At 43.1% G+C, this 17,461-nt stretch overlaps 1 protein-coding gene across 5 annotated transcripts in view; it reads left to right on the top strand.

The window, feature by feature from the left end:
• The window catches only part of HS3ST5 (heparan sulfate-glucosamine 3-sulfotransferase 5), a 153,090-nt gene extending 149,353 nt beyond the window's left edge, over positions 1 to 3,737 (top strand). For all 5 annotated transcript variants that reach the window (XM_047860461.1, XM_047860458.1, XM_047860460.1 and 2 more), the window contains one exon: positions 1,599 to 3,737. In XM_047860461.1, the coding sequence (XP_047716417.1) occupies positions 1,599 to 2,529 (931 nt within the window). In that variant the 3' untranslated portion in view covers positions 2,530 to 3,737. The remainder of the gene's footprint in view (positions 1 to 1,598) is intronic.
• Positions 3,738 to 17,461: the final 13,724 nt, after the last annotated feature.

Here is a 17,461-nt window from a genome sequence, read left to right as displayed (position 1 = left end):
TCTTCCATTTAGAACTCTAGCGTATTAATCCTATTCACGAATCTATAAACACAAAATTCACGCTTCCCTAAAATATGTAATGTAGCACACCCCATTATTTTTGTCATAGTCCATATTTTCACGTTTTCTACAATGAGCGTGGGTTGTTTCTAAAATCAGAAAAAACAAACATCACAAATAATATGTGAGTGTAATTTTCCATACGCATTATGACAGATGTTTGAACAGACAAGCCAAACCCTTTTCCCTCAATTCTTCGGAATGTGTTGGTGAAGTTTTTCTCTTCTCCCTTTAATTATAAACATCAGAGAAGATAAGAACGGTATAATGGGGTCTTTGGGGAAAAGCAAGAGACAGCCTCATTGCCACAGAGAGGGGAACATAGACTCCAAATAATTAGGGTAACTAGAAGCTTCAGTTGGAGGATTGGCTTAACAGCCGTCCTGACTAATACTATACCCTTTAACAAGAAGGCTAAAATGCCTTCTCAGATAAACTCAGGGATGTTATAATGAGTTTCAGCTAGATTCCAGACTGTTACCCAAAAGGAAACTCAATTTGCCACCCATATTTATTGGCCATGCCAAATCAAGCCGGAACTCTAGTCCGGTATCATTAGGATCGTTACCACAGCTTTCTCTCTGTAAAAAGCAGTGGTGGTTCATTATTTAGGGCAACGTTGAAGTGGAAATCCTCCTTTCTGGTTCCATCCATTGCATTCCTTCCTTCAGGAGCTTGAGCGCTATAATTTACATGGGTTTGGCAGTGAGGACCAGAGACTTCCTGCCCTGCCAAAGTCTTGTTGATTTCTGGTCCAGGGCGGGGCGGGGCGGGGGGGGGGGGGGGGGGGGAGGCGAGGGGGTAGGTGATAGATAGCACTTGCTGATGGCATGGGGTTTGTTCCTACATTCGGCAAAGCGGAAACATAATCTTGACCCCTTTAGATAGAAAGAGAAAGAGAAGCAGAAGAAATATAGTACTTGTCTAGCTGTCCCCAAGGCCAACGGCAGAAATTCTCATAGAATGAAAAAGCTCAGCAAATGCCAGGATTGGATTTTTGCAGGTTGATGATACAAATAGCCACGGGCAGAGCCTGGGACCTCTATCCAGATTACATCTCAGGGATTTTTAAGAGCCACGTGAACGCTGCTGAGCTGCAAGAAAATAATACCACATGAAACCCAAAAGACGCGGCTTCCTAGCCACCCTTCCGCCTCGCAGCTGAAGATTATAATCTCCTGCCTCTCACGTCTTCTAAATGATGCTAACTCGTGGGCTGTGAAAAGGCTATTAGTATGGCTGGTGTCGCTTGTCTGTCCTGTACTGTGAACATAAGTACACGCTGTAGTCAATTAAGTGCTTGGTGAATAAAAATTTTAAGGAGCACTAATAAAAATAATCCCATCAATTATGTGTGCTCCATTTAATACAGGGTTGCTTAAAATAAAATTTCCCAAACATATGTTCATTATGGATTGCAGCGGGCTGGGAACCAGTAGTGTTATTTATGCATTTGGAGTCCTACCCTGACTAGGGAAGCAGAAAAGTGACAAGTTAGTTGCAAGGAGCTTCTAAGAGCCTCTTTCTGTTGCTTTCAGGCTACAACCCATTTGCCCCATCGAAGGACGATTCGGAGCCCGCAGCCAGGCCGAATTCCCTCTCCGCGCCCTGCAGTTTAAGCGGGGCCTGCTGCACGAGTTCCGGAAGGGCAATACGTCCAAGGAGCAAGTTCGCCTTCATGACCTGGTCCAGCAGCTCCCCAAGGCCATTATCATTGGGGTGAGGAAAGGAGGCACAAGGGCCCTGCTTGAGATGCTGAACCTCCATCCAGCGGTGGTCAAAGCCTCTCAAGAAATCCACTTTTTTGACAATGATGAGAATTATGCCAAGGGAATTGAGTGGTATAGGAAAAAGATGCCTTTTTCCTACCCGCAGCAAATCACAATTGAAAAGAGCCCAGCATATTTTATCACGGAGGAGGTTCCGGAAAGGATTTACAAAATGAACTCATCCATCAAGTTGTTGATCATTGTCAGGGAGCCAACCACAAGAGCTATTTCTGATTACACTCAGGTGCTAGAGGGGAAGGAGAGGAAGAATAAAACTTACTACAAGTTTGAGAAGCTGGCAATAGACCCAAATACCTGCGAAGTGAACACAAAATACAAGGCGGTAAGAACCAGCATCTACACCAAACATCTGGAAAGGTGGTTAAAATACTTTCCGATTGAGCAATTTCACATTGTGGACGGAGATCGCCTCATCACGGAACCTCTGCCAGAACTTCAGCTTGTGGAGAAGTTCCTAAATCTTCCCCCGAGGATAAGTCAATACAATTTATATTTCAATGCTACCAGAGGGTTTTACTGCTTGCGATTTAACATTATCTTTAATAAGTGCCTGGCGGGCAGCAAGGGACGCATTCATCCAGAGGTGGACCCCTCTGTCATAACCAAATTGCGCAAATTTTTTCACCCTTTCAATCAAAAATTTTACCAGATCACTGGGAGGACATTGAACTGGCCCTAAAATAATAAGTCATATAACACTATGTGTTGTGGCTGGAGACTCACAATGTCTCCCCTAGATTAAAAATATGCACTTTTCTTAGACACAGCTATCCGAGTCATTTTTCCATGTATACTTGTACATACGCAGTGTGTGACCAAATATAAGATCAATTCTTTTTCTATTGAAAATTGACAAAAAAAAAACAAACAAACAAAACAGTTTGCCGTCTGAGTAGTTGCATCTTTTAAGCTATTGACGAAAAGAAAAGATGGTGGTATTGGGGGAAAGTGACTTCAGCTATCCTCAAAGAGTTAGTCTTCCTTTGAGTCAGAATTTGTCGCCCGCCATTTTCATAGATTTAAGCCAAAAGATTATGTGTGAAAACGCACCAATGGCTGTGAAGCTTCAGGAGGTAGAGGATTCAGTTATGCATTCTTTTCTAAGGGAAAGCTGGCTCTTTAATTCAGAGACTGAATTGGTGCCATGAAAACAGAAAATACTATTTTCTTATTATTTCAAAGAATGTCTTGTCTCATAAACTTGACACTGTTCCAAAGTTCCTGTGGTGATTTTGCACTATTGTTTTCTCGTAGAGACCATGGTGTCTGTCACACGTGGCATGTCAATCACACATTTGAAAGTTAAGTCCTTTCACTTCCATGTCCTACGTCCACAAAGAGAAATGTCATGTACATACTGTATATTGTTGTAAATACTGGTTTCACACTAAGTAATTCTATTTTGTAAACTGAATATGGCTATTTAATTTATTGTGAAAATTAAATTTATTGTGGTATTTAAAAATGGAATGGATTAAAATTACTCTATGTGCAACCTTTTTATTCCCCCCCTCATTTTGTTTTACGTGCCCCCTGCTGGCTCCCCAAATCAAGGCTGTTTGTGTGCTCGCGAACGGGCTTGCAAAGATGCGCTGCTCAGTTAGATTTCTGTACCCTTGTGAAAATGCTTTTATGGAGCGGGGTTGAGGATCTTAAAGAAAACATCTCAGCCATCTGGAAATCTAGTAATACAGCCACCTCAAAGAATAGTAGCCGCTACTCCTGCTGCAACTTTGTAACAATTAATTTACTTGCAATTTTACCACTGTGCCGGGAGAGAGACAGAAATACTTTAAGGTAATCAAGGCATAGAAGAATCACAATTTCATTTGAACCTCTAATCAGAGTCAGACCAGTAGAGAAATTAAATAAAATAAGATCAGAAAACTTGTGTGGCCTCTGTACTGAAAGCTGCTGATGCTTCAAAAATGAATACAAACTCCCCCCCCCCAAAAAAAGGAATACAAACTCTCAGAACTCCCTCTTTGAGATGAAAATATATCAGTCTCCTCAGAAACGATCAAATGCGTACTGGTGCTCTTACTAACATAAACATATGGCTCATATTTCCAGCCAGAGAAATTAATGCTAAATTGGGTGCTTGCTAACATCAGATACACTGTACCATGCTTAAATATAATTCAGAAAACCATGGAAAGAGGTATCAACCACAAGAACAAAAAGAGGGATTTTTCACGATCATAGCTGCTCATCCGGTAGAAAATGTTTAGGGGAGTTTTACTCCACATCACGTTGAGAGTGCCTAGAGAAATCAGCAAATTACCATGGGTTCCCTTTGGATTGTAATAAGCGTTGATTTTCTCCATGAGTTGTTTATTCTGTCCAGTGATTTGATGGTGAACTTGCCTAAATAAATAGCCCTTTCCCCTCTGGTGTTGGTATATATTGCTTCTCAAGCTACAGCCTTAGTAATCATCTCTACTGTTTCAATTAGCAATGATGCCGTTCTCTCAGCATGGGATGGACGTGACTCCAGCCCACGCTGACAGGCCAGCTTCCCACTCACTGCGCAGCGACTCTGGAGAGCGTCTCGGGTCTCAATTCCAATCCCTTCTCCCTTAAGCCGTGAATGAAATCAAACATACGGAATGTAGCATTTGATTTCCTTGTGCCTCAACTCTCAACGAACCATCAGAGTAAACTCCGAATGATACGTTCAAGGTCATAATTACATGCTATCATTAATTCTATTGTAACTCTTTCTAGAATACTGCAGCTAATACAGTTTTATACCAGAACTATCAAAGTATACCCCAGTGGAACAGTGATGTTTCAAAATCTTAGCCGAGGTATTCCACCAATAAAATTGAAAAACGGCAATCTTGGGTTAACTGAGTGGCTCAGTTGGTTAAGGGTCTGACTCTTAGTTTCAGCTCAGGCCATGGTCTCATGGTTTGTGGGTTTGAGCCCAAATAAATAAATAAACTTTAAAAAAAGTTAAGAGAAAAACAATTTTTTCCTAGATAAACAGAGGAATTTTTTTAAAATAATGAATAGAAATTTATCAGTGATAAATTTTTTATTAAAATGTTTTTAATGTTTATTTATTTTTGAGGGAGAGAGAGTGTACAAGCAGGGGAGGGGCAGAGGGAGAGGGAGACACAGAATCTGAAGCAGGCTCCAGGCTCCGAGCTGTCAGCATAGAGCCCGACGCGGGGCTGGAACTCACAAACTGTGACATCATGACCTGAGTCAAAGTCGGACGCTTAACTGAGCCACCCAGGAGTCCCCCAAGTTTTTCTTAATTTTTGCTAATGCCACCAATAATATATATTAGAGTTTATTCTGAGATTCTATTTGGCTTATACTGACTTTTCTACTTTGTTATTTTTGGCTCCATAAGCCATTGTTTCTTCTTCACTCTCAGCAAAAATAGTTCTGTGATTTCCAATTGTTTCGCTTTCTAAGTAACTTTGAGAATTGTTTTCAACCTTGGAGCCTCCCCGCAGAGACCTTAAAGCAGGAGGCCTGGCCTGGGAAGATGTTTTGGAGGTAGGTTTCATTTCCCTGAAAGAAAGAAAAAAAACAGCCACAGCCACTGCTGGTTGAGCAACATAGAAGTAAAAATCCTATAACTTCATCGCATACTTCCGCTGGAGGCTTTAAACCTCCTTGTTTAGGAAAATGTTTCCTGTTGTCATCAAACAGGCAACAGATCTCTAGGGAAATCCTCTAGATTTACGTTAGCTCCACCAGGGTTCTCTTTAATAAGTTACTCCTTTTACATCGTGAAATCTTTGCATTCCTCCTGGAGGCTTGGTGGCACCATACAGCTTTGTGAAACAGTTCTAGCTGCAAAGAGCAAAAAAAAAAAAAAAAATTTAAGCAACGGTGAAGTTTCTGATGGACCGAAAGGCTGAAATAACACCATTTTGGAAGCTAAGAAATTGCAATTACAAGTATACAAACTGGAACTGGAGTCCTGAGAGATCAGAGAGAAAAAGAGACCTACAGTAACCCCCTGGACACACAGCCCCAGTTCAAGTCCATCACCTAGTCACCTGAAATCACCTCACAGAAGCACTTTTCCTATTAACTGCACTGTCGTATAGGAAACCTCTAAGACATTAGGGCCTGTGCTCATGGATGATAAAGCAATGGCATGTAAACCAGCATAATCACATCTGATCTTAGATTTGGCACCTTTTATGTTGAAGGACCAGCAAGAACAGTCACTAATTGCCACTAAGGCTGATAGGGCCTCACGAGAGCACCGTTCATGGTGCCACACCTCGTACAAGAGCCCTACTGGGCCCACAAGGCCCTTTGAGGAGCATTACCTGGGACACTGGAGGCATGTTGCTGCAAAGGGAAGGTGGGAACCAAGGGGAAGGGAAGCCCAAACTCCAGCCCTGCCAATAGCTTTTGCTTTCTCCGATTAGCAGTGAGCTAGATTGGATGAGCCTAATTTGAGGCTCTTCATGAGCTTAATTTGAGAAACTTCCGGGGATGGACAATTTCAAACGATCATAAATAGTGTTTTCCCGCCAAAGACTTTTGTATTCTCTTGGCACACTGAGCAGCCATTTTCCACTCAGGAGAATGGCCTACGGTATAAGCAAAAAAAGAAAAGTTCACCGAAAACATTTCCCCTAAAAATGACTAAATACAGCCAAATCTTAGCAATTCAGACTAACAAGGTGAAAGTACAGAATATTTTCAAGCAAATTCATTGCAATGATTCCCAAATGGATAAGGTGCAAAACTATACTAACATATTGAAAAATAATTGCACCTGCTTTACTAAATAAAAGCCTCTTAATTGGCTTTTTTTCCCCCCAAATCGGTGTTACTCAAGTATTTCAAAACAGTCTGTTCTCCTAAGTAGGTTACTCAGGCCCTTGAGCATCTGTTTATCAATTTTCATAGCAAACCTTTCCTTTATAGCTAGACTAAGGATGAAATTTAGGCCAAACTAGGATTCTTTGGTAAGGTTCTAATAAAGGGTGCCTTACTATACATCCTACAAAACAAAAAATTGTTTTTACACTTCGCACTTTCAAAGATTTCTTAACGATTACATCTTGTAACTTTTAGGAATAAGAGTGCTGCTTCTTCATGATGCCAAATGAACTGGGGAATTGAAGAGGAAGAACTGAACTGAGAGCAACATGCATTCCCATAGAAAGCACCTGACTGGTATTCCAAGAACAAGTGTCTGTTATTCAAAGGCAGCTCAGTAAAGGGGTGCCTGGGGGGCTCAGTCGGTTAAACGGCAGGCGCCTGGTTTGGGCTCAGGTCATTATCTCACAGTTAGTGAGTTTGGGCCCCTGTGTTGGGCTCCACTCTGGCAATGCAGAGCTTTCTTGGGACTCTCTCTCTCTCTCTGCCCCTCCCCTGCATGTGCTCTCTCTCTCAAAATAAATAAACTTTTAAAAAAAGCAGTCCACCACAAGGGGGAGTGGTTCCCAGTAGACTGGTAATTTTACAAAGACGCAGCTCACCTCCAAAATTCTGAATACACAGATTTCTGCTTTACCTGTCCTTTTCAGACAGACGCAGCGTTGCTGGCTTTGAAGATGGAGGGAGGGAGCCACAAGCCAAGAAATATGCCAGTCTTTAGAAGCTGGAAAAGGCAATGCCTAGAACCTCCAGAAGGGAACACCTGCTAACACCTTAATTTTAGCCTAATGAAACTTGTGTTGGATTTCCAAACCTACAGAAATGTGGAAGTAGGTGTGCGTTGTTTTTAAGCTGCTAACTTTGTGGTAATTTGCTACAGCAGCCATAGAAAATGATCATAAGAAACAAGGAGAGGGGCACCTGTGTGGCTCAGTTAAGCGTCCAGCTCTCGATCATGGCTTAGGTCGTGATCTCACAGTTACTGTAGGTCTCACAGTGAATCATTTTGGGAGATCAAGCCCCATATCAGGCTCTGCACTGACAGCATGAAGCCTGCTGGGGATTCTCTCTCTCCCTCTCTCTCTCTCTCTGCCCCTTCTCTGCTTATGCTCTCTTTCTCTCTCTCTTCCAAAATAAATAGATAAACTTAAAAGTAAGAGAAAGAAGGAAAAATGGAGTGCTCACTGAGTGCTGGCATTTTTAATCAGCTTCTTCTCTGTCATCTCCACAGGGTGATGGGGCCATAGCCATCAGTGACAAAGGGCACTTCCAAACAAAGCAAGCGGAAGTCCTGAAGGACCAATGTACCCTTGCAAGTTCCCAAAGGCAACTGCAGGCAGAATGATCCTCAAGGAGACAATTTCCTGGTGATTAAAACCAGAGCAAGTCTCATTTCTTCTGGGACACCTCTGCTGAAGCTCAGAGGTTACAAAAACAAAAAACAAAACCAAACCAAAAAAACAATTTAATGGTAACTTACAGATAAGTTTATGACGAGGTATATAGATTATGTGACATTTTTAAATATCTCTAACATTAAGGTTTTTACACAGAAAAGAGAAAGTATTTCTGGTCTGGTCTTCTTACACGTTCATAGAGTCTAGCCAATCCAGAATATCTGAAGTCTCCAAAGATCAGAGCCAGGATCTGGCTCTTTTTCAAATTGGTCCCAGGATCTCCTCCAAATGGCCTCAAAAATTGTCCTGTAAGGAAAACAAAGACCTGAGATTCTTCCTCCAGGGATTAATGAAATTCAGAGGCGTTTATTGATCACCTAATATGTGAAGGATCCAGTAAACAATTACTAAAGGTCACTAGAAAAAGCCAGTATTAGAGGTGTGACCAGAATACAGGCCTCCAGAATTCCAGCCCAGGGCTGCTTGTCAAGAAGTCGCTAAATGGTTCTATTTATTATTTATGTCTGCCTACGTCTTAAAAGGATTTGCAGTGGCAATTTTTTAATTAAAATTTTTTTCTAATCTCTTTCTAATTGCGTTTTATTGGCTGCATTTCAACCCTTTGTACTTAATCAACCTTGAGTAGTAATGTGTATTGAGTCTGTATAAACCCATGAACTAGCATTAAAATTAAAATGTACACACATTTAATACACATGCAATATGTATGGGCATATTTGTATTTGTAAGCCTGCTGAAAGAAGCTAATGATAATGGTTCCTTGTGGGACTAATCAAACTTACTCTTTTGTTAGCGATTCTCTATCAAATCTGCATAGCTGCCTTTTAAAAATGACATTCCAAAAGTGTCACAGTCCAGCCAAACAAAGTGAATACATAAAGAAAAGAAAAACTCGATAAATTAATATTTCAAAAGCCCATCGACTTATCTGGAAACAAACACTTCTATGAAAGAACACAACTTGACCAATTAAAGTGTCGCTACATCTAGTATAAAAGGTTGCAATGGTAAAAACACATAGGTCTTGTTAATTCAAGGATACTGAAAGTGCTCACACAGAAGGTATTATACATGGCCACCGTTGTGTGCGTGTGGATCCGTGTGCATGTGTGATTTTCAGCAATTCTCTAACAGTGTCTCATCCCCATGTGATTATCACATTGCTTTGGCTTGACCACCACCAAGAGTTTTTCACCTTGGAATTGTATCAAGTTTCTCGGAAAGCACAATTAAATTTAAAGATAAATTTAAGAACGTGTTTATTTGGCATTATTATCTGTATCTGTTGTGCCTGAGGCACTGAGGTAAACAAATTAGTAACATTAGTAGGTACACAGGCCTGGGCCTCAAGCTCTGAGAACATGGAATTGATAATTCCCTCTGGGATCCTGAAATGTCTTCGGAAACTCCATGCTAAAGACGTAAACATCACTGAAAACAAAAGGTGTTTGAGGTGAATGGTCAGAATCAGACGGACAGAACAGGGCCAATGCCTGGTTTTTCACCCACAGCCGCCTCCGGGGAAAGACCCAAAAGGGAGTAGACACCCAGTGAGTGTTATCTGTGTTTATACACACGGACTCCCCAACTGAATTCAGCCACACAAACCCTTGTTTTAAACAGTCTGTTAAATTGGTCGAATTATTGGTTACTAGGGGACCATCTTCAAAAAAGTTACTTCCACCTTTTCAAGTTCTCCTTCAGACAATGCCTTTTGAAAGATTTGGAGAAATCGCTTAAAAATTCTTTACGTGAAATTAATTCTCTTTCGATCCCTTTGGCTGGCTCGTGCCCCCTATGGGTCCCAGCCTCAGCAGCATGCTCACAAAGCCTTCCCGGGAGTCCTCAAGACTCAAGGTGTGTCAATGTGTGAATGCATGTGAGGGGGTGTCCTATTCTTATTGTTATCCTCCCTTTCAAAAAATACCAAAACCTCCCTATGGAGTATGAACAAAGCAGCTCTTTCCACCCCTGTGTTCAGAATCTACCCCCTGTAAAGCTCAGGCAAGAGCAGAAGACAAATCTGGGTAACAGACACCATGTTAAACTTAGAATCTCATGATAAGTGTTCAAAAAACATGCGTGGATTAAATGAATAAGTCCTCTTTCATTGTGATGGTGGAGGCTTTGCTGCTGGCTTAAATTTGCTTGCCTGTCTTATCCTTCCTTTAGAGTGGGTTCTCTGCCAGGAGAGTCCAAGGTCCTCTATGCAAATAGACCTCAGGTGGTCAACCCACCAAACAACCAGACCTGCCCCCCAGCAGTGGATATAGTGTAGGCTTTTGCTGGGCTCCCAAATGCCCATTATACTTATTGTATTTTTAAGTGCTTTTTTTAAAATTTATTTTGAGAGAGAAAGAGAGAACACGAATGGGGTAGGGGCAGAGAGAGAGGGAGAGAGAATTCCAAGCAGGCTCCACACTGTCAGCACAGAGCCCAACACGGAGCCAAATGCCCTCTATGCTTTTAACACGTTGTAAGATACAAATGCTAAGAACCGAGAGCTCCCTTCAAACTCTGCTCTCTTCCTTCTCATGCCAGGTAGCAGCATGACAGTTCAAGTCGCTCCACTTCTTTATGCCCTCTTCCCAAACGGTGAGGGCGTTCTATTCATGTAAGAGACCTAGCTCCTCAATAAATATGGATCTCTGAATTTTCTTTATTACAGTTAAGTGTTACATTAGGCACAAATTAAAATTGTGAATCGCCAAAACAATAGACTCATTGGCACGTTCATCCCAGTAAACCATGCTCTGAATATCATTGCTAAGGGGATTATAACACTAAAGGTAAACGGCTTAGTTCACTGATAGGATAGAAGTAGGGCTTCTTGTTAGTGTTTTTAATTACACTTGACTTCTACCTTCTTGCATGTTAATGCATCTGAGCCCGGGCAAGTGTGGACACAATATAATGAACTCAAAGAGAAGGAGATGGTTCACAAGCCACCAGAATACTGGAGAATAACAGATCGACATCTACACAATAACTCCCGCATCACAGAGTAGGAGAAACACCCACTTTCGGTCACTTTGACACGTGTAGAAAGTCATTAGAAGATCTTAATGAAAGAACTACGTTAACTGAACTAATTATTTGACTAAGGCTCTCTACGTGTAAGTAAAACAACCAAACCATAGATGATCCATTTATTTCTACTAAGGGTAGAAATACTTGCAAATTGAAAATTGCAACTCTGTTGATTGCTCACATCATTCAGACACCGGCGAACCTTTTAGGAATGTATTTGGTGAACGAATGATTTTGGAAAATTCACTAAATGAAGAGGCAGCAGCTGTGAATAGATGAAAACTCTTGACTCCAATATCCATCTAGGTCAATAGAACTACACCTGTCAGGGCACGATGGATAATATAGCCAACGTCTACCCACTGGGCTGCTTATTTCAGTGCCTCACAAGTAGTTCTGGCAGAGACCCAAAAGAAATGTGCATGCCACTTCCTATCTGTCGTATTACAGATAGGCGGCCCAGGTGAAAAGCCACTATTCTCTATTCTAAAATGTACTTGTTGCTTTTATTGTCATAATAAGTGCAGCATAATTAAGAGAATGGTGTCTTTATTTGACATTTCTTCTGTCTCACAAGCAACTTTAGGACAAGTATAATGTCATCTCTACGTCCCCATCCCATGCAGGCACAAGACTCCCTCCTTACACCACAGTGAATGATTTTTTTTTTTTAATTGTGAATGAAAACACTTAACCATTTAAATATATCAAGAATCTCAAAAGATGACTGTTGGCTGAAAAGTAGCTTCTGAGGCCCAATGCCACCCAGGGCACCACCAACTACGGATGCTCTTGGATGCACGCGTTTCGTGTAGGGCTCATCACTTGCATCGGGAGGTACAAGAACGGTCTTGGCTCCAAGCCTAACACTGGCAAAGAGGCCAAAGTTGGACTAGCGGCACTGCCTCCAAATGACACCAGACTGCCGTCCCTGGAAAACTCTGGCACATATCACACATTCTGACATATTTCATTTTCTAATACATTCGAACCTCAGAAAATGGCGGTAGGCCCCGTGACATCCGAGAGGCAACAACCTCATGCATCTGGACCTAAACTCGTTCACGACAGGATTGGCAGGGCGGAGGAGAGGATCCGTTTAGCAGGCTCACGTCGCTTGTCCTTGTCAGTTTGGGAAACGGTGTGGGACCCGCAGGTGCGCGTGAGAATGCACTTTTGAACAGCCAGTGCTAACGGAAAAAGTGGCGCGGGAATGCTAATCCATATTCCGACGGAAATGCTCTGGTTTCAGTATTCTTTCTGAAAAACCTAACTTCTCGAGTAAATTGGTCACACTCCAAGAGGAATTAGGCTTGAAAGATAACAGAACTTCAAAAGCCAAATAGAAAAGACCAGACCTGAGGCTGTGAAGTGCATTCAGAAGAGAGAGAAGGGTTTTAACTCAGCTTTCAAAGCTTGTTCTCCCTCCTCTTTGAAAGTTTCTGACACTTTGAGAGTTGCTGAAGATTTTCCCACCCGTGACGTCTTTCATCAGAAAAGCATGAAATGACAAAACTCTCTTTCGAGGGAGAGACGGGGGAATGTGGAAGTCAGAATCAGGTAAAGTCAGTTGCCCCTTGTGCTGCTTATTTTGTTGTTGCTGTTTTACTTATTCTTGAGCCTCACAGCCGTCTCCAAGAAAGCTGCCTGAGCCTTGCTTATCTCAACGTTTATTTATTTTGGGACAGAGAGAGACAGAGCATGAACGGGGGAGGGGCAGAGAGAGAGGGAGACACAGAATCGGAAACAGGCTCCAGGCTCTGAGCTGTCAGCACAGAGCCCGACGCGGGGCTCAAACTCACGGACCGCGAGATCGTGACCTGGCTGAAGTCGGACGCTTAACCGACTGCGCCACCCAGGCGCCCCTAGCCTTGCTTATCTCATTGCAAAGAAGCACATTCGATTACGAGTGAAACCAAGGCCCCGAACGTGTGACTCCCAACAGTAAGCACAGGGCCCGGCACGTTGCCAGAAACGTGTCTCCACGACCCGCTGGCCACTGGCCATTGGCTAGTGACTGCCAAACAAACAGACGATAACAACAACAACAAAAACCCAAAGGGAAAAAGAAAGGAGGAAGGAATAAAAATAGGAGGTGGCAAATACACAGCTCGGCACTTACATTCCTGCCTCTTTCTGGCTACTTCTTTTACCCAGAACCCTGTTGTCCTGCATTTACCCTCTGGGGACCCTCCAAGATTCAACTGAGAATCATTCCAGTTCTTAGTATGTGCCAGGCTCCGTACTAGGCACAAGGAACCGGAAAGTGCACAGCAAAATACTGACCCTCAAAGAGCTGTGTGCCAGGCTCACAAGTGGGCGCCAAGAACAATGTACAAAGAAAGCAGTTATTCTAAGCTCACTCTTTGCCACAAAGAATAGAACAGTGCACAGTACAAGATACCTACCGACAAGGAGCTGAGCACCAGGCTCAGGGCTAGACACAGGAAACACAACAGTGCAGAATGAAATATACTCACCTGGAGGGGACTGGAGTCCAGGCTCTGTGCTGGACACAAGGAACGTGGCAGCACACAACCCAAGGTTCCTACTCATAGTCGATGTGTGCCAGTTTCAACACGGGCAAACGAACAAGGTAATGTCCAATGCAATGTGCCTACCCTCAAGGAACTGCCTTCCCGGAACCCCTTGACATGGTACTTGCTTTTATACCTCCTGATAAACATCATCACTTTTTTCAAGTTTGAGAGAGAAAGAGAGAGAGAGAGAGCAGAGAAAGGGAGAGAGAGAATCCCAAACAGGCTCCGCACTGACAGTGGGGCTCAATCCCATAAACTGGGAGATGGTGACCTGAGCTAAAATCAAGAGTTGATGCTTAACCAACTGAGTCACCCAGGTGCCCCAACATCATCTCTTCTGAGCAAAATATTTTCAGGGTCTATTCCCCACCCCACACCCCCACCCCCCATGGACAGTAAGTGCATCAACGGCATCATTTATAATTTATTTGTGTTCTTATCCCCAACACGAAGCACAGGGACCTCAAAAATCCAAAACCACTACCACCAGTGACAGCACAGATGTGCGTGGCACTGAGCAAAAGTGCTAATAAATTTCTCCTCCAAACAGTGTCGAAGAGGTTTCAGAAAAACCTTTTCTTTGGGATATTTTAGTTAGTATTTACGCACCAATATTCATGAGTGATATGGGTCTGTAATTCTCTTTCTTTGTACTGCCTTGATCTGGCTTACGTGCCAGCGCCAAATGTTAAACTTGTTTCATCAAAGGCGTTAGGGAATTTTCCTTTCTCTTCAGTGTTCTAGCATAGATGTCAGCACACTTTGCCATAATAGGTTGATAGTAAGTGGCAGTAAATATTTTAGGCTTTGTGGTCCACACGGTTCGTGTGGCAACTCTTCGACTTTTTCCCAAAGCAGCCACAGACAATAAGGAAACAAGCAGCTGTGACCATGTGTGACCGTCCAATTCAACTTCATATCTAAAACCAGGTGGCAGGGGTGCCTAGGTGGCTCAGTGGGTTGAGCGTCTGACTTCAGCTCAGGTCATGATCTCGCGGTCCGTGAGTTCAAGCCCCACGTCGGGCTCTGTGCTGATGCCTCAGAGCCTGGAGCCTGCTTCGGATTCTGTGTCTCCCTCTCTCTCTGCCCCTCCCCTGCTCATGCTCTGCCTCTCTCTCTCTCTCTCTGTCAAAAATAAACAGTAAAAATGATTTTAAAAAAAATAAAACCAGGTGGCAATGAGCCAGATTTGATCCGTGGGCCTTGGCTTGTTGACACCTGTTCTGGAATAATTTATAGAGCACGTGACCCATGCGGTCTTTGAGAGTTGGGTAGAAATGCCCCTGCGCCTGCTCTCAGTGGAAAAGACTCTGGTGTTTCCCCATTAAGTAAGATCATAAGACTTTGCAGGTCTGTCTTATATTTTCCCTGCCCCAGGTCTGGGATGACCCACTTGTCCGAGGAGCCCGTGTCAAGCTCTCTTAGTTATACAGGATTTATAGTGTATTTTAATGTCTGGTAGAGCTAGTTTCTCTTGGGAGTTTGACTCTTTTCAGGTTTCATCCCAGGGTCTTCCCTGCCCCAACCAACCACAGAAAGACAGAGAAGACTAGAAGCAAACATGACCCAGAGGCAGAACTTGCCAAAAGGGACCGGGGCTGGGAGGAAGAAGCTCAGTGAGGCAGGCCACGTGTGGGAGCTAGTGGCTTGAGTATGGCACTGTTATGACCGTGGGTCCTGGCACGTCTGGTCCGGGAGGCTGAGGCTAACTGTGATGAAGGACTCTGGTGGCAGTGAATCCAGGTGTAAGTGAAATCTTGAGACTCGTTCATGCTGGGTGACAGCAGGCAGCAAAGGGCCGCTCCAGGCAGAGGAAGGCTGGCCCGGCAAGGACAAGGCAAAGGACTAACGGGAGACATCTAGGGTCCCGAGACAGGGGACCCTGGCAGAGATCCCCTTGGTGGCACTGCTAAGTATCTGAGGAAGAGAGTGAGGTCCCAGATGAGTTACCAAACCCGGAGCTCAGGGCAGAGCCGGACAAGGACTAAGTGGGATTCTGGCTGAAGCCCAAATGTCAGGCGAGGCCTCCTAAGTCCCTCCTAGCCGATGTCCTCAGGACTTGAATGAGATTGTGTCTCAGATCCCTTCCACTGCTAAGAGTCTAATTAATTAATCCACTCAAGAGCAATGAGGACTTCTGTGTCAGCGGCTCGTTTTGTGTACCATGCATGCACTCTGCCAATCCCTTTACATACATTAAAGGGAAGAAAACAAATGCTTTTTGGTGTGTTGGGACATGTTTAACAACCAGCTCTCAAAATTTCCGATAATTTGTCAATCAGTTCTTGAGAGCTGGTATGGGGCATCCGTAACACGCTACTATTACTTACTGCCTATCGGAGGCCATGACTGTCCTGGGAGACCCATTGTTTCATTAATCCTCACGGTGATCTTCTGAAATAATGACTATTTTACTGATGAATAAAAGGATGACGGAAAGGCTGAATAACTTGCCTGGAATCACACAGTTAACCTATGGGTTAATCACCCTCCACATCCCTGCATTCTAGCATACCACACTGTTGCTCGTGTTGCAAACATTCGATCTCAAAGTGTTTTATTCTTTAAGAGAGTAGACTGTGTCCCATGTACGTCCGCTGAATTCGGCGAATCTGCGAACGCGGATGTGTGTGTAAGGTTGTTGGCACTGAGTCGGTTTCCTTTCTGAAAGTGCCATTAAGCTGGATAAGATGGCGGAGCCTAGCCTGTGTAGTCTTTCAGAGGAGGATGGCAAGAAGCCCTTCCCGAAGCAGTGGGAATCCCCTCTGGGTCTCCTCTCGTTTTCCTTTCTTTTCCCTAAATTAATTCCAGCTCACAAAATTAATTCCTTGTTAATCAAGTCAATGTCTTCCCCAATGAACCTAAAGATGAGTAGCCAGTAACGCTTCAACCGCGGTCTTCAACTAATTTACAGCATTTGCAATTCTGTTGTTTTTTTCTTCTCCAGACATGATGGTGTTTACCTCTGAATAAGCCACATCACTGTAAAGTTACAAGAGGAGTCCCTAGAAACAAAATAGTTTTAAAACAGGAATTCAGTGATTTCTCACAAGAGTTCTATGCAATAGGAATTATTATTATCCTAAGGTGCTGGTAAACTGAAATCCAAAGAGGCTAATAATTTATTCAATAACATCTTACTGGTCTAAAGATAAGCTCCAGATTCCTTACATTTTCAATCAAGGCCCTCCATAATCTGGCTCCAAATGCCCTTTCAAAATTAGACCTCACTCCTGACAACACTACTCCTTAGGACCTGCCATGTATTCTGCTTTTTGCCTGTAAGCCTCAGTCTCACTACTGTCCCCACCCAAGACACCCTCTTCCTTGCCCTTTGGGTACTTGGAACCTCCCTATTACACAGAACACTGCTCTAGTGTTGGCTTTTCCATGGAGACATATTGTCATTTAAATGCCTATATTAGTCTATATCAAAGTCTTATTCTCCAACTACAATGTTAACTTGCTCTAAATCATACTTCCACAGTGCCTAGTACTGTTCTAAGTACACAATTATCTTCAATGCCTTTTATTTATTTATTTTTTTTTTAAGTAAGCTCTAGGCCCAACATGGGGTTTGAACTCACGACCCTGAGATCAATGCTCTACTGACTGAGCCAGCCAGGCACACCCCTTCAGTACTGTTTTCATCAAAGTATTCTATGGCTTATGCAGAAGTTACTCTTTTCATCAGAAATGCACTCTGTTCTTGGACCCACACCTCATACGTCTTCAGCATGAAAAACAGTTATATGCTTGA

The sequence above is a fragment of the Prionailurus viverrinus genome, chromosome B2 (assembly GCF_022837055.1).
Source record: "Prionailurus viverrinus isolate Anna chromosome B2, UM_Priviv_1.0, whole genome shotgun sequence".
Classification (NCBI taxonomy): Eukaryota; Metazoa; Chordata; class Mammalia; order Carnivora; family Felidae; genus Prionailurus; species Prionailurus viverrinus.
Note: the sequence above shows the minus strand (reverse complement) of the source record. Positions and strands in the feature narration are given on the sequence as shown.